Source organism: Callospermophilus lateralis, chromosome 10, assembly GCF_048772815.1.
Source record: "Callospermophilus lateralis isolate mCalLat2 chromosome 10, mCalLat2.hap1, whole genome shotgun sequence".
Classification (NCBI taxonomy): Eukaryota; Metazoa; Chordata; class Mammalia; order Rodentia; family Sciuridae; genus Callospermophilus; species Callospermophilus lateralis.
In genome coordinates this window covers 36043079-36068431 of record NC_135314.1, presented here as the reverse complement: position 1 = coordinate 36068431, position 25353 = coordinate 36043079, and the positions used below count along the sequence as shown (strand labels likewise).

The 25353-nt window shown below is 30.7% G+C and overlaps 1 protein-coding gene across 2 annotated transcripts in view; it reads right to left on the bottom strand.

The window, feature by feature from the left end:
• The window catches only part of Cadm2 (cell adhesion molecule 2), a 151858-nt gene that overhangs the window by 55191 nt on the left and 71314 nt on the right, over positions 1-25353 (bottom strand). The window contains exon 6 of one of the 2 annotated variants that reach the window (XM_076867884.2): positions 16531-16650. The exons of the other annotated variant lie outside the window; for it this stretch is intronic. Within the exon in view, the coding sequence (XP_076723999.1) occupies positions 16531-16650 (120 nt within the window). The remainder of the gene's footprint in view (positions 1-16530; positions 16651-25353) is intronic. 2 annotated transcript variants of the gene reach the window in all.

The window sequence follows — 25353 nt, the reverse complement described above, 5'->3', positions numbered from 1 at the left end:
CAGGTGAAATTGCTCTAATAAAAATATTTTCTATAGGACTGGGGTTATACTTTAGTGGTAGATCACTTGCCTAGCATCTGTGAGACACTGTGTTCGATCCTCAGTACCATATAAAAATAAATTTAAAGAAAGGTATTGGGTTTATCTACAACTTAAAAAAAAAAAAAGGTTACAGTGGTGCAAGCCTGTAACCCCAGAGACTTGGGAGGCTAAAGCAGAAGATCATAAGTTCCAGGACAGACTCAACAACTTAGTGAGAACCTCAGCAACTTAAAAAGACCCTGTCTCAAAATAAATAAATAAAACAGACTAGTGATGTAGCTCAGTGGTAAAATAAAAACAAACTCCTATCAATGTTCTCTTCTTCATATTCTATTAACTGTAGTGGGCTTTCAAGGACTATGCCATGGAACCTTGTGACTATTTTAAGTTCTATCCCTATTAAAAGCCTAATCTAAGTCATTTTGCAGACTTAGATGGCATTTTCATCTCATTTGTTAACGGCCAAAGGAATTTTCATAAAAGTGTGTAACTGCAAAAGAACTAAAGGAGAAATGTGTAGAGAATGTGAAAATATTATCTTCTCTTCTTAACACAATAGCAGAATTATATCAATGACTTCTAGCATTAATAGAATATTTAGGGAGTAAAAATTAAATTAAGTAAATTTTAAAAATACACTTTTTAAAAGATTTTTTTTACTTATTTGGTATTTTCTTAGAATGCAAACTTAACTCTCTTTCCAGCTTAAAAATTAAAAAAAAAAAAAAATGTTTCCTGGCCAGTAGTAGTTAAAGAAAAGGTTATAAAATCAGACAATGATGAGAAATATATATATTTGTAGTACTTTACAAATTCTAAACATCTCCCACATACCTAACTACGTCCCTCAGTTGACAGATTATGAATAAATAGTCAAGGATATGATGTTAAAGTTCATGGTTTTAAACAAACCAATTTAACAAAAATTACATCATAGTTATGCAGATGATATAAAGAGGTTTCATTAAAGGCTTAAATTACTTCTTTGCTCAGGTAACTGTTAATGTTTCCTTATATTTTTTGTGTCTCATAGTTTAAACTTTACAAGCGATTCCCTTAGTTTTTGAACACCTAAACCTTCGGGTGTAATTTAAACAAAATGCTTTCATTTTAAAGCCAAACTGCTTGGAAAGATGAAAGTGATACCCTTGACCTTGAAGAGACTGCAGAGAAGTAGTTTACGGAAGACAAGGCAATTACAGCTCCTCACTGACCAATGTATCACTTAGCACTTCTGACAGTAAGATGAGGCTCTCAGGGCTAGGATGTGGGTAGGAGAGAAAGTTTCTAAACCAGGAAGAATGATCAAGACATGTGAGGATAGATTTTCAAAGATATTGAAATAGGGATCCTTTATCTTGTTTTAAGACTTGGTTAATGAATCACTAAAATTAAATGTTTAAGAAAAGCCACTAAAATTATTAATCCCAATAACTGTTTTTTTTAGATTTAAAAATGAGCTTTCAACCACATCAATGGGGGTATATAAATGAAACCATATAAAAATCATATCTGTTGAATTTTGTGAAGATTAAATATAAAGTTTCTCTCGGAAAACTTGAGAACAGTAAACTTTAACAAGGTCATGCCAGTTATCTGTGTATTCTTAGAAGCATATTAGCAAGACCTCTGTACATTTTTAGGTGATTCAACAAAGTATATGCATTGTTTTTCTTGATTTGATTTTCTAAATTGACTCTTGTGCTGTAGAAAATAGAACTGTGTATTTGTGAGTTTTAGTTCTAAATTTACAACTATCTGTATAATCATTGGCAAATGAAGAAATGAAAAAAAAAAAAAAAAAACCATGGAAAAGCCCTTCCTGTTTTAATAAAAGATTCTAAGTTTTTTCAGTTTTTTAAAGTACACGAAAAGAATCATAAAACCACAAATTTTAATCCCCATGGTTCTATTTCATCATCCTAAAATGTTTTAGGTTAACAGAATCTTAAAACTATTTTCTTTCAAACATTCATCCCTTTTTTAACCTCCCAAATCATGGAATAAAATTAGAACTAATCAGTTAATGTCTCTGCATATAAGAAAATAATACACATCATGGATAAATATGTAAGAAAAAGTGATTTAGAAAGGTATTTGTTTTAGACCTGTTACTGCATCAGTGTTCTGTAGTCATAAATAAATCTTTTTTGTGAAATCACATATCTCACTTAGAATATGGGGAAAAGGGTAGGCTATGTGGCTTTAAAGATGGCTTCTATCACTCTAGCCTATCATGATTTTTACATTTCCAAATAAATGTAAAACCATCCAAGGATAATGTGGTAGGTAAAATTGACATTTGAGAGTATAAAATAGTATGTTTAACATTTAAATTTTGGATAGGGGCTGGGGATATAGCTCAGTTGATAGAGTGCTTGCCTTGCATGCACATAGGCCTTGAGTTCAATCCTTAGCACCAAAGGAAAAAAAATTGTATAAACAAAATATTTATATATAAATATCAAATATTTTAAAAAATGAAATTTATATAAGAATTTGTAGAAATTTAAAAAGTAACAGTTTATCTCAAGGCTACAAGGAATGATTTTTTTCCTTCATTTTAATTAATATTTTTTAAATCATTTTTTTCTGTAATGAATAATTGTCTAAAATGAAAAATATACAATTTTTTAATTGCTACAAATTAAAATTTTATAAAATTTAACAAATGTTAAATAAGTCCACTGAACCTTGATTGTACTTAGATAGTACCTCAAATATTTCATATAGCTCTTTAATGAAAGAATTTAAACATTTAATTTGAATTTAATAATTTGGTTTAAACTGAGTCCACAAGTAGCTTCAAGGTCAATATATCAAAGATGAACATTAAATTGTACTCATTAATGGCAGTGAATGATAAAGAAGTGTTTTGACATAAAAGTGGGGTCACTTTATTATTAACAAACCCAATTTAGTATAGCCTAATATATAGCTTCAACATAGTTTTCAAATCACCCATATACAGCAGTGACAGAAACTATTATTCATTACTTATTTTGATTCTTATAAAATCCTACATGTAAATTATAATCATCATTTTAAAAATGGGGCAGCTGGAGCTTAAAGTTCAACTTGTTTATTATGTACCTCGAATCCAAACTAGACATTTTTGATCCTGAACACTATTTTCTATTTAGACATGCTAATGTCTGCTAATATTTGATAAGGAATATGACTTATAAAAATAATACATCTGTTTAGTTTTCAACTCATTTTCTAATTGATCTGATTGAATCTATCAATGAAGAATTATAATGAGTCTCTTTTCTCCTACTCTAAGAAAGGCAAAACTATACATCCACCTGACCAGATGCTTCAGCTGGGCCTTAGAAATAAGCTGACATAAAACAGATTAGCAAGAGAAAACTATACAGGTATTATTTTACATGTACGTAGAAGTCCTTACAAGGAAAAGAGGACTGGAATAAGTTGAAAAACCCAAATGCTTCTAAAATGAATTGAACAAAAATTGGTAATTGTGAAAAGGTAAGCCAAACATATATTAAGATGCTAAGGAAGATAAGAATTATTTTAACAAGGTGTGTTTGCACATATTTTTTCTTAGACTCACATCCCTGTTCTTAATGATAATATTTTTTCTTTTTAAGAGAGAGAGAGAGAGAGAGAATTTTTTTAACATTTATTTTTTAGTTTTCAGCGGACACAACATCTTTGTTTGTATGTGGTGCTGAGGATCGAACCCGGGCCGCAGGCATGCCAGGCTAGCGTGCTACCACTTGAGCCACATCCCCAGCCCCACATCCCTGTTCTTGATGACAGGAACTTTTTCTTCTGCTACGTGGAGGGTGTCTTTTATATGGGAGTTTTAGCTCCCTTCTCTTTTGATAAGTGTGTGACTTTTTTTCCTGGTTCAGGGAGAAATCAGAGGTCAGAGTGTTTGAACCTGCGGTTTCTGGAGTGTCTCAGCTCAACTTTTAGGACAAAATGGCATTTTTGAAGATGGCATATTCTGCACCCACAGCTACTCATTATAAATCACATGACATATTTGCAAGTTTTCGATTTCAAAAAAGACTTACATGACTTTAAAGGATGCTTATGTGGTTTGAATATTGCCCCTAAAGTTCATGTGCTGAAAACTGGATCTTCAACATAAATGAATCCCTAATCCCTCCCTAATTTGGGAGGTGGGCTTAACAAGGGGTGATTAGGCTGTACCCTCATGAATGGATTAACTGGTTACTTGTCATGAGAGAGGATATTATAAAAGTGAGTGCAGCCTCTCTTGCTCTCTCACCCTCTCTCTCCTTTCTACTTACCATGCCAGGATGACCCTGGAGGAAGGCTCTCACCAGATTCTAGTACGAGGCTCAAAGACATACCAGCCTCCATTTATGTATAGTATGAATAGATTAGTCTCAAGTATTGTAACAGCAGAAAATTGACAATGGCAGATAGTCCAACTACTATTACAATGTAGCCTTCACTTAACAATCTTCAGTTATTCTCATTGATATATATTGATATATGTATGTATATAAATTTTCATGTATATAAAACGGTTAGTTTTAAGATATTTATGAAAAATAATTTTGAAAGCTACTATTTATTGTAATCCTGGCATTGTTTCAAACAAGTTAATACATAAACATTTAATTTTTAAAATTGTATTTTAGGATTGATGCTATCATTACCTTTACTTCATAGATTTAGAAATTGATACTAAATAAATTAATAAAGATCATACTGCTTTTAGGCTTTTCAATAATTCTTAAAATAAAAAATAAGAACCAGAGTTAATAGAATCCAGAAGCCATGCTTTTAAGCATTTGTTCTCCAATCATTTTGATTCAATCAAAATGATCACTATTAAATTCCAACAGCATAATACCATAATGTTTGTTTAACCTGTAGCTATAATGTGGTTCATCTGCAAGAGATAGGGACTCAGTTATAGAAATGTAAAAATGGACCATATATATTAGTGCTATGAACATCACAGCTAGAACTCAATATTTATTTTACTATAATAATGTGAGTGTGAAAGTTTTTAGATAGATTATGTTTAGCTATTTGGGACTGTGGAAAAAAGAAAAACAAGGGAAGGAAGTATACAAATGAAGCAATGGGAGAAGGGATGGGCATATTGCTGTGAAATAGTGACAAAAGGCACGCCTTGTGGTTGACAACCAATAATTCAGCTGTCATTTTTAAGTTTTGCAGAATTTTCTAACATAAATTAGTTGAAATGTTGAATTATGCTAAGAAATTATTAAAATTATTCAAATGGTAAAAGGAATATTTGAAATTGGACCACAAGTTCTAATAGAAAAACCTAGAAACTATACTGATCCCTTAAGTGCTAGTGGAGTCAGATGTACAAATTCTATTTCATAGAATTGAAGATTGAAAAATAACCTGGAATTCATGTACCTGAAGGAAACAGTGAGAAAGGAATTGCTGTGCCCAAGATCACATACTCAGATTCCAAATTGGGATGATTCAAATTATCTGTGCCCCTTGCAACTCTCACTATGAGTTCTGATGTGGAACTCATTGTTAATCCAGTGAATCCATAACTATACTCTTATATTGTGGTTTATGCTGTTTTGGTTTAATAAAGAATAGTTTTGTTTTAAGAGATACTTTAAAATCTCCATCTTTACTTTAAAAAATCTGTATTATAATAGAAAAATTCAACTTTGATATGTTGCCAATTATTGGACAGAGAAGTGAGAACTATAGCTATAAGGGTCTGGAGAACATTTGCTTAGCATGTGCTAAGTCCTAGTTTCAATCTTCATCACACACACATTAAAAAAAAAGAAATATGAGGTAGTAAAATGAAGAGAAGGTTAGAAATTCCCTCTCATTTGCATAATCTTTTATTTTAATTTGAAGTTAAGATGAAATATATCTGAATTTAACTTGGGAAGATCAAGAGAAAGATATATGAAGATTTACTTTTTGGTTTCCCAAAACTGCATTTCAAGATATAGGCTCAATTTGAGTTAACTCTCAAGGGTGGTAGATAAAATACCAAAAGTATTGGGAAGTTGGTATATCATTCTTACTATTAAAAATAAAAAACAAAAGTTTTTCTAAAACTTTCACTCTGAACAAAACTCTTTGGCCTTTTAGTGATAGAATGCTAGACACACAAACTGTAACAGATAAAAAGGTTCACTACCAACTGAAAGCAAGCTAAATTGTTTTTATTTTATGTTTCCTATCTGCCAATGTAACTGCATTAATAATACACATATGCTTTAGAAACATCAAAAGCAGATAAATCATGTTATATTATTAAGGACTGTGATTGCTGTTGCTAAAATCTTCACTCAAGAAAATGATTTTGCTTTCTGAAAAGCTATTATCTCAGGACTAAAAATTATGTGTCTATGTGACACTAAAATTCCTTAATGGAAAATTAATAGGACATATCTGAATCAGTGTATATTAACTTACTGATATATCATTTTTAGAACCTCCCCCGCCCCACTGGATAGCTAAGATTCTCCAAGGATTTACTCCAAATGAAAAGAAATAATTTGCTTCCACACTAGTAGTTGGAGAAATTTTTAAGTGAGAAATCTCTCACTACTCAATGAATCTTATGAGTATGCCTCACAAAAGATTCACATTTATTATTAAATTGACAAAAAATTAATAATTTTATGTTATTAAATTGACAAAAATAGAATTATTTTTAATAGGCTATTAAAATGACAAAAATAGAATTTTCAGATTTATTTATACCTAATAACAAAAGCAACCAGATATCAAGTTTCATAATCAGCCCGCTGCCATCCAGAATGTTTGTCTTTTTCCAACTATAGCCAGCAAAGGGAAATTATATGTTAAAGTGAATTGTAAGGTTGTCATTTACCACCATTACTATTTTCATTGCCAGTTTTCTATTATAGATTTGTAATACATATGCCTATGAAAGAAATCTAAAACTAAAATAAAATCTGATATTTAACCACCAGTTAAGAGTTTGGACATGGAACATAACCCAAAGTCTAATGTCTGAAGGATTGGTCCCCAAAGCAGCCACATCCAGAGTTAAAGCTTTTAGGAAATGATTAGATCATGAGTTATCTATCCTCATCAGTGGATTAATCCATTTGATGGATAAATAATTTTAATGGACCACTGGAAGGTGGTGGAAACTATATGTAGGGAGGCCTGTTTGAAGAAAGCAGGTCACCAGGGGCATGCCCTTGGGGATTATATCCTGTGCCTGGCCATTCTTCTCTTTCTTCTGCTTCCTGGCAGTGTGTTTTTCTGCCATGATGTTCTGCTTCATTTCAGGCCCAGGGCAATGGATTTGGCCAACTGTGGACACTCACGTCTGAAACCATAAACCAAAACAAACTTTTCTTCCTTTGTGTTTTTACTGTCAGGTATTTTGGTCACAGTGATAAAAGGTTGACTAACATAACACTCTAAAAGAACAATTAGTTAAAATATCCCAATTAGGTAAAATATTCCAAATGTCTCTACTCTTCATTCCAAGTTGGTCCTCATATCCATCCTTCATGCTTTGTGTTGTCTTTGTTATCCTGGGTGCTGGCTTTACTACATTGCTTCAGTCAGATTCCTTTACTTCTGATTTTAAGAAAGACTTATTTAATAGAAAGATACTAGAAGCCAGAAGTAGAGGCCAGATATTTAATCTTCCTTCCTTCAGTGTCCTCATTTTGCTGAGTTTCTTAACGCTTACTGTGTCCTTCCTTGATTACTGCCCTTTCGAAGCTATACCTTTCTGGCTCCAGTTCTGTCTTTGGTTAAGATAACCTGACTCACTTCCTTTAGCCCCATAGGCCTAATGTGGTAATAGCATATGGCTCTAGCTAGTTTTCTTGTACTTCTCCATCTCTTACTAGTTCCAAAAACTTTTCTTATGCCTCTGGTAAAACTCTTTTTATGAAAAAAAGAAAACTCTTTCTTTGGCTACTTCCTTTGAGACTTTCATCAGTTTTCTCCTAATATCTTGAAAAGTACACTGTGGAAGTGGAGGGTGTTTTAATCAATATTTAAATAATATGGTTTTATGGAAAAAATATTAAAACAATTACACCTTACCCAGACTACTGCAGGATAGCATTTTTTTTTTTATTATGAAATCTCTCTAAGACATTATACTTGGTTCAACTACTTTTTAACAAATATATTTCTCAAAATAATTCCTAAAGATAGTTAATAGTTGCTTTCACTTGTGCCATTTAAACATTGATTGCTAAACATAATTTGCTTATTAGTGACTTGAATAAAATATCCATGGAAATATTTGAGTTTATCTCTTTTTCCATGATGAAAAATGACCAGACTTAAATTACATATTTACATTTATTATACTCAACACTGTGATCATAATTCCATTTACACTAATGTAATTATTTAAACAATATTGGTTAAAGAAGTTTAATTTCTGTTCCCACTCACCTGTTAACATTTATAGTAATGTTACTAATCCTGTCTTTTTTAACAATGCTAAACTTGAATTTATAACTGAAACTGCTATCCATTGTTTGTTTCTACAGTTTTTGTTGTTGTGGTGGTGGTGGTGATGGTTTAAACCTGTGGACTTCCTGAGGCAATTTTATTTTTTAGGCATTTTTATCAATCATTTTATAAGGGCATTTCTTTAAGAATCGGTGTTGTCAGATATTCAACATAAGCAGTTGTAATACTGATATTATTATAAATATTATATACATATTTCAGAAGCACTCAGAAAAATCTGTATTCTTGCCCTTGTAATCATCTTATACATACTTTGCAGCAAGTAGTTTTTAATTTTCTGGCCACTGATTAATTTAAATGACTTTAGAAAGTGAGTAGGAGATTATTTGAATCTAGAGAAATAAGAAACTATTACTGCAGCAAGAGATGTTTTAAAATATTACAATTATCTAAGCACTTATTGCAATCCTTCAAACTCCCAAAAGTTAATAAATTGTATTAGACCCTTTTCAGAAGTCATGCTTTGTGGCATTTGGTCTTATTTATTGTCCTGGCTGAAAGTTCCAGCTAAAGCCAAGGTCACCTTCTATCCCAAAGTTGGTATAATTAGTATCAATTCACTGTTTCACCAAGCTTACATGGGAGGTTATTAACTGTGTTTCATGCAGAGTGTCAAAGAAGCAAGGGCATTGCTGGCAATCTTTTCAGCTTCAAAGGCACAGCTCATAAATTTAATTCTTTGGTTAGGAAGAAAGGTAGTACCAGTTTAGTTTATTAATGAATTTTAAAATAATATTATGGATGTTGTAGAAATATTTATAGATGTAGGCCATGCTTTTTAAAAAATCCTCTTTTAAGAGGATCAAGACACTAATATGTAGCTCATTTTAGTGTCAATATTTTCATGAGCAATGTGCTTTCTGAAATAGAATCATTATAGCATAATTTTAATTTAATATTTATTTTCATATGCATATTCAATAAGTATGAATTCAAGAAGATGGCAAGTATTTGTTTTAGCCATCCCTTTTATATATGAGAAATTATTTTGCAGGATATGTGTATGCATTATTATATTCTATTAAATCTAGAATTATTACTGTAAAAAATCAATGAGAATATGCCTAAATTTATGGAAGTAAAAAAATAAGTATATTTACTTACTTAAAATAGCAAACTAATAAAACAAAGATTACTGTTTAAATTGATACAAGCCAAAGAAATAAATAAGCTTGAAATGCTTTAAAATGTTTGATGTTTTATTATACAAATCACAAGAGTACCTTTGGAAAATAAAATAGAGCATATATGTTTTACTTATTTTAATACATGGTTATCAGAAAAAAATGATTATATGTTTTCCACAAATATTTATTAAATGCTTCAAACAAACTGGGAAATGTTTAAAGACTTAAAAGTTGTACATAGTACAATTTTATATGTGTCAGAAGTAAATATTCCATTTAGTTTTGGAAATGATTATATATAACCAGTGATATGTATTCCTATTCCAGATAAGGTCTACTACAATCAAAAGAATAATTTTAATATTCTATGCTAACGTGGAATAACTTAACCTGGCACATTGAACCTGGACCCTCAGACAGCACTTTCACCAACATCCAGCCTGTAGCCATTAACTCCATAAGCACCAACAATATGGTAGTTTAAGCAAGGTTTAAAGTGTCTCCAACTATACAACATTTATACTGCTTGTTCCTTCCAAGTAAGTATATTTAGTACCCTTTTTCTTATTAGGAATTATGTTTCACATATTTAATTTTAAAAACTAGTCAACTTGATGCATTTGTTGTTTCTAAAAAAGACTAATAGATATTTCACTACATTTATAGCCTAACTATAGAAACCTGTCTTTTGCAGATAAGCAGGTTTCTGTACACAGACCATCTGGATACTGAATTATTACTTAATTTTTGTCAAGTGAAAAAAAAAAAAATCCCAACATATTGACACTTAATTTTTAAAAGCTCACAACACCATGCAAATTGTGTTTTATTACCACCAATAAAACTAGAAACATTTTTAATAGCTAAACACTCATAATAAAAGCTCATAAACAACTTCTTGATTTGCACACTTTGGGATTTAACTGTGTCAAGATGATATATTCTTGACATTCCAAATGTTTTATTTGAGTGCATTTCTAGAGACTAACTCAGAAATAGAATGATTTTACTCTATTCACTTTTTGTTGTTGCTGGATTTCTTTTTCTTTTACTGAGAAACATTTCTGATAAATGTTTATCTGTATGTGTTCTATTTTAAAAAATATTTAAAACAAAGAAATAGCAGATGTATTTATGAACCAATCATATATACATATACCCATATATGTGTGTAGGTATGTATATATATATGTATATGATTGAGGATAAAAGTTCAGGCCAAATCATTGTTGCTTTTAAATCTGATTTAATTAAATAAATACATCAGACACTAGTTTCAACTACATATTTGTTATTTTGTATTTATTTTACTTTAGCCTATTTTATTTTAAAGTCAGGGAAATGAAACAATTGAGGTAGAGAATTTACACACAAATAATACTCTTTCATGATCCACATTTTAGGCAACTGTGGTTCATTAAAAACACCTAAATAAAATATGGCTGTAGTTTTACCATTCATTTCAACATCTCTATGCTCAGCTATTTTGACTGTTTTACATATCACTGAGACTAATTATTTTTCTTCAGAAAGACTTTGAGAGGAACAGTAGTTATTTAGTGAGACCTTTAAGACTTTAATATTTTGGTATTATACTTTTATAAATGGTTCCCTAAATTCATCTACATTTAAATAATTAAATTTTATGATTCACATAACTTGAAAATACAATTGAAGCATATGGGTCTATAAGTTCTACATTGGAACTATGTTCATTCTAGAAGTATGTTAAAGTTTATTTTATTTCACAAAGAATAATTTAAAATGTTTTACTTCATATTATATTTTTAAACATACATAACAATGTTGATGCTAATATCTGAATATTTATGTCCCCTTAAAATTCACATGTGAATATTCTAACCCTCAAGATAATGAACTTAAGAGGCAGAACTTTGGGGAAATATTAGATCATTAAGATGGAGATCTCATGCTTGGGATTAGTGTCTTACTCAAGAGTCCTCATTGGGCTGCTTTGAACATTCTATCTGCTGTGAACACAGGTAGAAGTTGCTATTTATGAGGAAAAACCTTGCACCAGACAGAGGATCTGCCTTGCTTTGAACTTGAGTTGAGTGGCTTCCAGGACTGTGAAAAATAAATATTTATTGCTTAAAAGCCACCCTATTTATGATATTTTTGCTACAGCAGCCCAAAAGGACTAAACCACTAATGTGCATTTAAATCGTGAATGAGTATGCATTTTTAATTTATCTTTTAGTTTGATAAATATATCTCTGGTTCTAGACAGTTTGATAATTTAAAAATTTCCTTGAATCAAAAAGAAATCCCCCCCCCCTTTTTTTTTTGCAGCACCTCTGTGATCAACTAAGGTTCTATTGCAATCAGTCTCATTATAATTTAAAAGTTGGTTAATATTATTGGGCAAATGATAAAAAATGATTAATCATAATTTTATTAATTCAAAGTCTGATGTAAAACCCAATCTAGATTTGAGCCAATAATCAATTTTGATGTTTACATACGTTATATAAACAATTTCATCACTATTTTTAGCATTTTTCCTCCTCTTAACATGTTGAAATATATGAAGCTATAATTTAAGTTATTGGAAAAAACTATCATTCCATTAATTATATGATATACTTTAATGTTAACATCTTTGTTTACTAAAATGAATTGAGCAATCAAACCTGTCATGTAATCTTTTTCAAAACTCCAAGCTCACATGTTACATAATAAACTGGTAAGTTTGGCCTTATTCTATTTCTGTACATGGGTTGTACAATTCTGCTCAATGTTGCCTCCAGAGGTAGGTAGCAAACTTCAATCTAATACAGCATATATACTGCTAAATTGAGTACATTTTATAATAAACAGTTGAGTCTCAGCCAGTTACAGCAGGGGAGCTTCATCCAACCACCGGTCACCAAGTGATTGGCTCACATTCATATAAGCAAATGCCTCCACACTCTTTACCCATTCAAGATAAATGTGGATGACGCTAATGAGGTTCTTTCTTTATGTCTGTTCCCTTTCTCTGGCTATTAACATAACCTACAGATGTGGTGGGTGGGGGATTCTGAAACAAACAGCATTCTCCTTAATGCTGCCAAGTTCTAATACTTTTCTTGCTCAAATAAATTTCTTAAATTTAATTCATCTCAGATATTTCTCCAACATATCCAATTCTCAAGACAACCCTGGGAATTACATGTGTCTTGTTTTCTTGATGAAGATTCCAAGGCTCAGTTTAGGTGATTTTCCAAGATAAATCTCTTAAAAAGAAGAACCAAACTTCATACTCAAAGATGTCCCCAGAACTTACTTATTCCCTGCCTTTGCCATAACTGCTCAAATTGATTGACTTTGCTATGTCTTAACACCCTTCTTTGTAACAGGATATACTGGTAATTGCCTGCTTTTTCCCGTATAGTAGAAACTCTTCTTCCTCCTAAAAAGGTTGCATTTTAAACACAGATTGAAGAGGTGTTCAAAGTCTCAATCAAGGTCATGGCTTTGCTGATTTGAGTGCAGTTTATTTTGTTGTCTTTCTTATTGATTTCTTATATAGCAACAGCTGTGATTCTTTACATTTATTTTAAATTGGATGTTTATTATATCTAGGATAAAAAAATTCAGCAATAATAGGAATTCTGAAAGTGTAAATGCAGATATTAACAGTGATTCATGTGATCATTTATTAAATACAAAAGATAAATGTTACAGTTTATGAAATTTAAAGAAATGGCATTTAAACATAATGAAATCAAATATATTTAGCATATTTTAAATTATTGAATGAGAAAAAAGGATGAAATAAACTCACAAGAAATTTTGCAGCCTGAAAATGTCCTTCCTCTATAGTTTTCAGTTTTTCCCAGGCAACATATTGTATTCCCTTTTGGTAATAATTTTAAAGCATAATTCATAAATTTTAAATAAATATATTCTGTTCAAATGCTTCTAATTTAAAAGATAATATACAAAAAATGGAGTATCATATAACTTAAAAAGCATAGAATGTGGGACATTGTGGCACATAACTATAATACCAATGGCTTAAGAGGCTGAGGCAGGAGGATCACAAGTGCAGAGCCAGCCTCAACTACTTAGCAAGGCCATCAGCAACTTAGTGAGACATTTTCTCAAAATAAAAAACAAAAAGGGCTGGGTATGTGACTCAACTGTAAAGTGCACCTGGGCAGTGCAATCCCCAGTATAAAAAAAAAAAAAGGATTGAGTACAAAATTGTCAGCAATGTTTATGTACTGAGTGAACCTTCCATCCTCAAATATGAACCCAAATATTAATGACGGTGACATTGGTGACCTCTCTAACTCCCAGATGTTGGTTAAAGATAGAAGGAAAAAAATAGATATTAGGTTAACATAAAATGTTTGTGCTAAGATTTTCTCCTTTTCTCTCTCTCTCTCTGTCTCTCTCTCTCTCTCTCTCTCTCTCTCTCTCTCTATATATATATATATATATATATATATATAAACCCTATGAATTGCTTAGCTTACAAATGCTTTATTTTGACATATCTTGAAGTTATTTTAAATTATGATGTTTTTCAAAATTTAAGTTAAAAATGAGGGAATTGTGTGTGTGTGTGTGTGTGTGTGTGTATGCACACAAGCACGTGCGCGTGCATGTTATTGTTGAAGTTTATTTGTATGCTTTGAGGGTAAGATCAATTCAATTCTTTCAGTATTTTTAATACTATTGCAAAACAAAAAAAATTCAGGAAACTTGGAAAAATTATATTTACCCAAAAACGTAAAAAATAGGTTTGAGTTTTAAAAGACTATTTTAAATGCCATAAATTCTACTTATCATTTGTGTGTTGAACAGAATAGAATGCTAACTTCACTATGAAAAAGAATATTTTTCTCTTCAGTCCATAATAGTGTGCATGTATACAGTATGTATATATATATATATATATATATATATATATATATATATATACACATATATATATTATCACAAATACATGAATGTATATGTATGTATAAACACACACACACACACACACACACACACATAGTTATGCTTCAGTAGATCACAGGATATTCATAAGATTTCTCCACAACAAAAACAATAGTATTCACTATAGAGTAAGCCAAACACTGTTTAGATGGAAATGTTTTAACTTAATCACTAGTGGTTTTTATTACAATAAGTAATTTCCAAAATTTGGGGGTTTGATATATTGTCAAACATATAATAGATAATCAATAAATACTTTTTGAAAAATGAAGGAATAATTGATTATATTATTTCTGTCTAAATATATCACTTTAAATGTAATTTAAGTCAATGTACCTCTCTTTTCTATCAGTATTTTGTTGACATAGTTAGAACTGAATATCAGAGATTTTGTTAATATGCAACAATTAAATTTTATTTAAAATCCTATTTGTAAAAATCTTTGCAGAATATCACACATTAAAGAAAAGCAGTATGTTAGATATCTTTCATTTTATATTAAACTATACAATATTTGTTACCTGTTTTCTTCATTTTTATTAGGTCTTTTCTCTCAATTTATATAAGTGACATTAGAAGGATCTTTAAACTCTTCCCACTTGTAGATTTAATGCCAACAAACTCCCAAAACAGTACAAAATAAACAGCAGTATTTAAGACATTCTTTTTGCTAATACCATCAAACTTATTTTGTCACCGATTTTCTATATCATATAATATAGTTGACATGATTATTAAAAATTGACAATGATCAGGCATTAAAATATATTTTTCTGGAACAATAGAAAGACTATTAAAATTGTTGTCAAAGGTAAAAACTCAATTGAATATCAAGAATTAATAAAAATCCCAAACAAAACAGTCTAACTGATCAATCTTTACAAATAATGAAAATAATAGTAAACATGTCCTTAGTAAACTTAATTGCATATAATAATGTAAAGTCTTCATTAATTTCAAGTTAAATTGTTAACACATATTAGTATAGCCAGCATGACACAAAACACATATAAGTAGGAAAAAGACAGAAATAAATCTGACAAATTCTCCCTGAGCATTGTTTATGCAGAAAGTAAGTTAAAGTATGTTTTTCTATAATGCCTTAAAAATTACTTTTATTTCTTCATTCTCTACTAAACACTTAACGACTGCTCAGGAATGCTTTTTAGATTTCTTAACCATAATGCAAAGTATTTCTTTTGCCTTAAAGAATATATTTATTTCTTTAAAGTTGCTTTCCTTGTTTTTAAAATAAAAATGCTTATTTTTATACTGATACCAGATATTAATCATGGAGTCAAATATGAATTCCTATTATCCTGAAAACCCCAAAATATTCACCTTTAGAACATTCTATTAGTGGAAAAAGCAGTTCCACTTAGCACTTCACTTTAGGATGACACATGTTGAATATTTACTCCTAAGTTCTATGAGGTGAATAGTATAAGAAGAACATGGACCACATCCCTTTGAGAACAAATTCAACACTAGATATTTTAATCTAGGGAAAGAGAAGCAGCAAGCTAATAATATAAAACTAGTAATTTCAAAAGCAAAAGCTACCTCTGTATTCTTGAACATATTATTCCTTGACATTTCAAAGCAAGGCAAGAACTGTGTTCCATGTTTACATTTTAAATTTGTTCAACAAATTTGCAGAGCCCATATATTTTTAATTTATTTTATTCTGGAATATTTGGGTAATAGTCATAAGTGACACTAAAAATAAATATACCCTGTTGTCCCATATTCTATTTTAGTCATCCTAATTGCTGTAGATTTAGGTTACTTAATTACTTCTTAGGCTTACATAACCTAGGATCTCAATTACTCTATCCTTTTAAAAAACCTCTAGATAGCTTCATTTATTGTGTTTTCTAGGCCATAACAAAGAAGCATACTGTACCTCTTATGCTGCTGGTTGTTGCAGATGTGGTTGTGCTGGTTGTTATGGCTACAGTGGTTGTGACTGTTGCAGTGGTAAGGGAGGGGATGATAGTAGTGGGAAGCAAAGTGTTGGGAACATCTGGTGAGTGGAAAAAAACAAAATATAAAACAAAATCATATCATGCAAACAAAAGAGAAACACAAATGATTCAAATTATAAATACATGTATCTTATTTAGACTTAAACTTAACAAGCTTAAACAGAATATCAGGTACACAACGACCGTACCACAGTTTCTGTCATTTTTTCTTTCACTTCTTTTTCATGCTCCAACACAAAGAAAAATCTTGGAGCTAAGTTTGAGAATAAACAGATTGTTTGCAATATTTAGAGTGAAATTTAAAATGACGAGAATTCATTTATTCACTGAGTCATTTGAGCAATTTGTCATGCAACAGCAAAATACATATAGGTAAAACAAAAAATAACAACATGCTTTGTCAGGGAAGTAAACAAAGAAACAACACATACAGAAAAAACACAAATACCACCATATACGATTAAAGAAATGTTAACGATGAATATGTATATGCATGTTAAATACTTTTGGATTTTTTTCTTTTAGGGAAACTTAATGATAGGAAATAGGATGAGTGCAATCTTTAGAAACAAACAAACAAACAAAAGAAGCCAATTGCTGTTATTATTGTTATTTTGCTTCTCCTGTTCTCACAAATGATGTTAATGTGCAGCTTAGAGTCTTGCAATTCTTACCCTGATTAGCTGGCCACGCCTTCTAACAATTTTGCAGTACCTAGGAGTCTTTAACAAGTATCGAGCCAACTAGCATGGAACCCAATATTCTGAAAGGTTTATGATTTTAAGATGGCATACCTAAGGGAAATTACTGAACATAGACTTGAACTATAACATTCAATTCCCAATCAATTATTAGTCAACTTGCTGAAAATTAAAATATTGATTCAAATACTGAGAAAACAGAATAAACAGAAAGAAAAGCTTAGTGTTCAATGCTCGAATCTTCCATTCTTTCAATTGAACCTGCTGAAAATATGAAAAGGAGCAAAGAGAACATTGAAACAACACAGCCAGTGTTGGGCTATGAGAACCTCAGTATGATCCTCAGAGCCAAATCTTGTCTCAAGTGGATAGGCATATAATTTACACAGTGAGAAATTAGAAACAGTTCCCAAATTACCTGTAATTACTGTGCTGGGATTTGATTTCACATATTTGTCACATAGTCCCTATATATTCAGAGTGTTTGACAGATTATTTTGCTATTAAAAGGTTTCCTGTCATTCTCTCAGCGAATGTCTTTGAGTCACACCAAATATTTTCTAGTTCTTTACTTTTGATAAATAGCCCTACTCAATCTGCAAATTCTACCTGCTGAATGCTCTACACTGGAGACACCAAAAAACAGCATGAGATCACTCTCTTATCTTGAGTATTGATGTTTACACCTGTTTTTCAACAGGGAAAATGCTTCCTGGCCAGTCAAATTAAGAAAACAACCTCTGAAAACTCAATGGTGCTTACATTAATCACTAGGGAAAATGGGTATTGCCTGGAGTGTGATTTAACATGATCATAAAGTACAACTGACTTAACAACATTATAAATGAAAATGAATAAATATTATGTATGTGGGAATATAAACTTCTATTTGCTAAGTTTTATAATGTGCCCTTAATTCATGGTAAGCTTTCTTAAGAAGTTCTGGCAGATTGGAGATAAATGTAAACATTCTAAATTTTTCAAACATTCTATAATTTTAACTTTTATATTTAAAATAGAAAATCATACATTTTTGTTGTTAGCAAATCATTTGTTTATTAGGAAATCTGAAGATATGTACTCACTAAATGCAAAGTTCAATATTTCCCAGGGTAATCAAATATAAGAACAGACAATAATATTAGTCATTTCAAATTATGTATGAAGAGCCAGACATATCAAAGATGATATATTATTAAGTTATTTACTATCAGACAATGGGCTAGAATAATATATCATCATATCTTATTCTAGTAAAAAAAAATAGACTTAGAAAATCAACTCTATTAAAAGTAGCATTATGAATTCCTACTTTCTTAGTAGGGTTTTGTTCATTTGTCATTTTGGCATAGCCAAAACAAAACATTATTTGAATTTTTTCTTTACTCCATATCAAGGATAGAAATTCTAAATTATTTGAGCATCTCAATATTTTCAAGTCTTATGAGGATTCTTCTATAATAACCTGAATAATCTCCTGATTTCCTAGAAATGTCAAAATGCATTAAGCATAGACTTTTTTCCCTGGGCTAAAATTCAAAGACCTAAAAAAAAAAAAAAAAAAAAAAAAAAAAAAGGATAGCTGTAATAATTGTTAATCTACTTTAAAAGAACTTCCCAGAATCATTACAAATTTCCATGAACATAACCTTACAAATCATTACTGGCTCCAGCTTATCTTCTGCAGATCGTCTTCTACCCTACCCTCTTGACTTCAGGTGTGACTAAAACTGCTGAAAGCACGTTGGCCAACATGACAGCTGGCTCAAGAAAATGATCCATGAGAGAGAAGCCTCTCTGCGACACTATCAAATGCCACTAGCTTTACTGTTTCCTATATGTTTTGCAATATTTGAAACGTTTTTATTTTTCCAGCAATTATGAGGAATTCCCTGTGTTCTTTTTTTCTGTTCACACATTCATGCCCATCCAATTACTTCAGCTGTGTTATTAAAAAGTAAAAGCAGAAGTAACCTAAATATTTAGTTCCAGAAGGTTAATAAAACAATATAAGATTAGTTGGAATTATAGAAAGGTCAAAGAAATTGTATACTTCTGCTTTTCACTTAACACTGTTTGCTCTGATTTGGGTCTGGTGTTTTCCCACTTGACAATTACCCCTTTGAAAGGAAGAACTCTGCCTCGTTTATTGTTGAAGTGCCAGCACAAGTTGGAAGGCCAATAAATATTTACTAAATAAATTTGTTATAGCATTATAAGCTAGACCTTTTTTAGAGGATCTAAAAGTCCATTTATTTGACAGAGTCAACTACTTATCCCAAAGGGTTTCTTTCTTTCTCTCAAAAAAACAAAACCAAAACCAAAAGTCTCTATATCTTTAACATAAATAGACATCATTTTCTGTAGGGTAAATTTCAAGATCATAAACTACTACTTCCTTCAAAAAATATATTTTTTCCCTTAATAAAAGCAGCAAACATTTGATCACATTATCTGCGACTCTGAAAACATAGAGAGCCTAATTTAAAGCTTATGGTTGTGTTCTACCTGTCTCCATATGCACTCATTGCATTGTCACCGATTCTGAGACTTAGTGGAAAAGGTTGAAGGGTCAAGAGAACTTTAGAAACTTCCCATGCTTTGTTCAACTACTATGACATTGGTTTCCTGGTATATCAGTTTGTATATATGCCCATACCTATTTATGTTACAGAAAAATATTTTATGTAGTGTTAGGTGTGAGTATAATTGAGAGGCTGATTGCTCCACTTCCATCTCAAGACCTTGTATTTTCAGCAGCCTGATTGTAACTGTAAACAGAAATTAGCAAAAGACTCTATCTAAGCTAGCTTCCTAAACCCCAACTCGCAGGTTTTTTTCTGGTCTTCACTCCTATAAACCGTGGCAACATTTAGCACAGTTTAATAAATGTTTCAAATGTCATGGTTTAGAGCATTAACTTTGGCCTTTAACTTAGATATTGTTTAGGAAAAGGGTGGTATAATTTCATAAAGAAATAGGGAATACAAAACACATACTACTAGACATTTACCTCAGTTTTAAACTACCTAGAATTCCACACCATTTTAAAACCATTATACTCTTAATATGAGAAACATTCTATCAAATATAGAACAAGATAGAAAAGGAAGGTTGGTTATCAGTTTTTTTTCCTTTAAGACACCTCTTTTTTCCCCCTTTTTTGAAAGAATATAAATATAGTGAATCAGATACAGGAAAACTATACACATGTACACACACAATAAAATACTAACTATTGGTTCAACATTAATTAACCAATTCTGTCTATAAAATAACATAATGAATCTTACAGTAGCATGAATAATTTTCTGAATATGATATGTCATTGTAAGAAAATTTAAAATATATGGATATATATTATATATATATATTTCTTACATGTTAATATTCTTTATAATTAAAGGATATATTTAGTGGACACTAAGATGAGTATAAATAAAACGTAGTCAAATTATGTATCACATGATTACAAACTATGTAACATAATTTATGAATATTAAAATTTTAAGATGATAATTTATACAAAACTCAAACAATTTGCATGATATTTCATCTCTAATTTCCACAATGCAAAAGAGAAATTCAAAAGTTTTTCCCCATGGAAAAATGTACTAATTTAATAAATAAATATTGCATTTTCTGAAATAAACAACAACAACAACAAAAAGTGATTACAAATAATAAGTTCAGCCTTTGGCAAATCCAAAAGAAAATGACTATTGTCTATTCTCTTAGATGGTAAAACATAGAAAATGAAGAATAGACAATTAATGAAACATTTAGTGGATAGAAATTGTATTTAGGAAAGTGAACTAAATATAAACAATAAGATTTTGTCTAGAGCTGATCAGACAAATTAATAATTATACATAAATTATTAGATACAATTTAAATCCAAATACAAAAAAAGTCAATGAAGTTCTTCAAAATCAGAATTGAAAACAATGTTAATAATAAATTTGTTTGTACTTAATCTAGCAATAATTTTTAAGCTGCTAAAAATATTGACCACAATATATAGTAATATGGAAGAACAATTTCTCTGAAATCATGATTATGTGCTTTAACTTTCAATAGACTAAATCTTACTATATTCTAAATATCACTATATGGAAAAATTGATAGAACTTTCTAAAATTACTTGATAATTTTAGATAGGATATTAAACAAATTCATAGACATCTATGATTTATTAAAAACAAATATATAATGTATAAATAATACATATTTATTGTGTTAAAATATAGCTCAGTGGCAAAGCGTTTGCCTTGCATGTGTGAAGCACTGGGTTCAATCCTTAGCACAACATGAATATAAATAAAGATATTGTGTGTCCATCTACAGCTAAAAATATATATATTTGTCTGATGTATACATTTAAATTTCAGATAACTTTGTACCTTTACAAATACACATACACAGATATATATATATATATATATATATATATATAGAGAGAGAGAGAGAGAGAGAGAGAGAGAGAGAGAGTAAATGGGGAGTTTTCCTTTAAAGAAAAAATGTGAGCATTTTTTATTGACAGGAAACTGAGAAATGTAAATATTCCAAGAGATGAAAATATCTGTTTATTATATGCCTACATAAAATGCAGGAGTTATAATAAATTTTACTGTTTGTTTCCTTTGTAATGTATGTAAAGAATTCTTCAAATGTAAAAGCAAAATTCTAGAGTATTTTAATAATATCAGACAGAATCTAAATCTAGTAAATTGAACAATTTCATATTAATGCAGCCAATTTCTAAGTAGGCTACAAAAGTGATGTGATATTAATAATTCAGGTTACTTGTAGAAGAACATAGTCACATGCAGAGGTACAATTTCAGCCCAAACAATAAAAAGGCAGAACAAGGAAACTAAAATTTTCTGTCCAAATACCATGACTAAACTTTGCTATGGTAAATTAATCAGCCCATCATCTCTTCTTCATAGCCCACATGACTGATGGTAACAACTTCAAACAGCATCTACTATTATTTTGAGGTAGCCAATAGGAACTAGAGTTTCTCAGAGCACTCAGGGCCCAAGTTCTAGATGTAGCTACTTCAATCCCCTTGTGATATCATGTTCTTTCATGATACTAATCATTACCTCTTTCATGTCTGCTTTCAAGGCTTGTTATAAATATGATCTCATCTGTAAAGCAGTCTCTGGTTCCACAATGATTTTGTATCTTCTTTTTCTGAACTTGCAAGTACTTTGCAGCCACCTGTATATACAGTTCTTTTATATTATATCACCTCTGTGCTTATGTATCTATGACACCCTATAAACCGTAGGCTCAATCTTAAAGATTAATATGACTTCATCTTTTAAAACATCAATTTGCCTTGGGACAAGTATAGTCTGACCCAACCCTTCATTAGAGTAGCTCCCCTTTCTGGATGTACCTAGGAAGTTGAAGTCTGATTCCTGGTTCCTCTGTGAAGACTTGGTTTGACCATATAAATCTCACCCAATTTTCCTTCACTGTTTATGTTGCTACAGTAACATTTTAACATTTGATCTAATTTACATAATCAGTTTCATGAACTCTGCTTTTTAAATTCTCAATAGTAATGAAGTACACAGTACACACAATATACATCAAAACTCTGCATAAAATCAAGATGGAAACAGTCTATTGTATTAATTTGACACCAACATACATTGTATTTTTTTTTCCCAAAGAACTAACAAGATGATAAGAACAGAGAAAATGTATTCCATAATATAATTCTATGCTTTCTCAGAGCCCCTCGCTGAATTCAGCTGGTGCTTTATAAATGTGACTACTGATAACAATGTCAGTGGATAAGTAGCCTATCAGTTTTTATAATATGAGTCAGTAACCAATATATATACATGGTTAATCCCTATAAAAAGTTGCCTGCTTCCTCTATCATGTGTAAGATGATTTTTAGCAATTCCATCGAAGAGTCTTAAAGTCTAAAAGATTATTAATAAAAATTAAAATGCAGCATCATGAAGAATCTTATATTCTGAAAGCGGATTTTCCATGTTCTTAAAACTGTTAGAGCTCTGAATCATATCATCCAATTAAAATAATAGAAAAGTGTCCTTTTCTTCACTCGCTAATGAAAGAATTCAAAACATTGTAACCACATTTTGTTATTGGAGCTTATTAGAGCACAACAGATCCTGTATAACCTTGTCAGAATAAAATCGGTTTCAACAAGCACTGTGTACAATAAACTGCAGAGTGGTACAGCACCTTTTTCCCAATAACGAGCTTTTCAGGTTAAAGGTATGTTCTGTTCTCTACAAATGCAGTGTACAATAATTTCTAACTTGTCAACCTGTTTTGTTTTGTGGCAGTTTCTCTTTTTAAAAATGGCATTCAGAATGGATTTTCGAAGCAAAATTAAGTCTAAGGAGCCCCAGAAGCCCAAGCTTCTTGTTTCCCTCCAAAGACTAGTGTTCAAATAGGGAGAAAAACTGTTACCATTTGGTCTGGAATCTATATGTCTACCTCTATCCTGCTGCATGTTACTAACCTGCTCCCACTCCAGGGGGTCCCAGGGTAATCAATACAAACCAGGAGTTATTGGTGGAGATGCATAAGGGTTAGAACATGTTGGATAACAAGTACTAAGATGCAACATTTTGGTAGAAGGCACCTCACCTTAAAAATAATAGGGCATCCTTAACCTTTTTACTGTGAATTCCATTGCCTTTGCAAGCAATGGTAAGAGTAATGTTTACTGGATTTGCTTTTGCCAAAGCAGAGAAGAAGGACACCTACTTGCTACTGTTATGCTCAGCTACATGTAGCAGCCTATTTGGATTCAAGCATCAAAATGAATAACACCACCAAGACTCTTTTTAAATGACAACCTCTGGTTTGATGAGGCTTCAATTCACCATTGCATGTACCCTCCTCAAGAACCATATAGCAATGTCATCTGCTTCAAAAAAAAAAAAAAAAAAAAAGAAAGAAACCCTTTTCAAAATAAGATATAAAAATAAAAATCCCTTTTTCATCATTCTGGTAGCTTCCACTGGCTTCTGACACTAAATGGAATCTTTAGTAATAATAAAAACTGCCTTCAAAAATGAAAAGTGCTATAATTTTCAACTGTAGGTGGCAACCAACAGTTCTATGAAATTACAAGAAAAGTTTATGAATAAAATCGATGTTATTTTTTTAAAAAAAATGCATGCATTTTTCTTTTAAAATACTTTTATTACATTTCAAACTGGTAAAGGTAAAGTGAAATTTATGGTAGGAGAAAATATCTTTCATATGAATGATCCTCTATCAATTATTTGCATCTATTTTAATATGTGAGCGCTTTCCTAAAAGCACTTAACCTAAGAGTAGATGAGATTATTCTATGGGAGAATATCACTTCTATTCATTTTTTCAAATACTTAAATCAAATAGCAATATACAAAGCAAAAATTTTATGTAGTAGAAAAATACTGAGAAATCCAGATATTTGGATGTATGTTCTGTGATGAAGTAGCTGAAAAGCATTTTGTATATCGTTTAATCTCCATACATTTAGGCTTCCTGATCTAAAATCGAGGAGTTTGTACCTAGTCAATTATATAAATCTTTGTGAGCCAAGTTCATACCAGTGGTAGATTATAGTTTATCTTCCAAAAGCAAAACACCTTCACTCCAGAAATTATAAGTGCAATATTATTTTTCACATAACTTCAAGAGATAGAGTCCCTAAAGATGTTGTTCTACATTCACAATGGAAAAAAATAGACTCATATGATGTCTTATATTATAAATAATATAACTCTCTCAAATTCAAGATAATCTGTGTGTACTTGAAAAAAATAATGATAACCTGAATGTGTTAAAAATGTTTATATTGCTGTTTTCAGATATAAACTCACTCTTCCTGTCAAGTCACCACCATTTAAATATAGCGTGCTTATAAGTAGAGCCTCTCTTAAGCTTTCTTGCTTGACCTTATTTTTTCCAGTGTTCATTTTTCATTCCACAAAAATACTTGCTTGAGTCATACTAGGTTATATATTCATGTCACTGTATAGATTTATA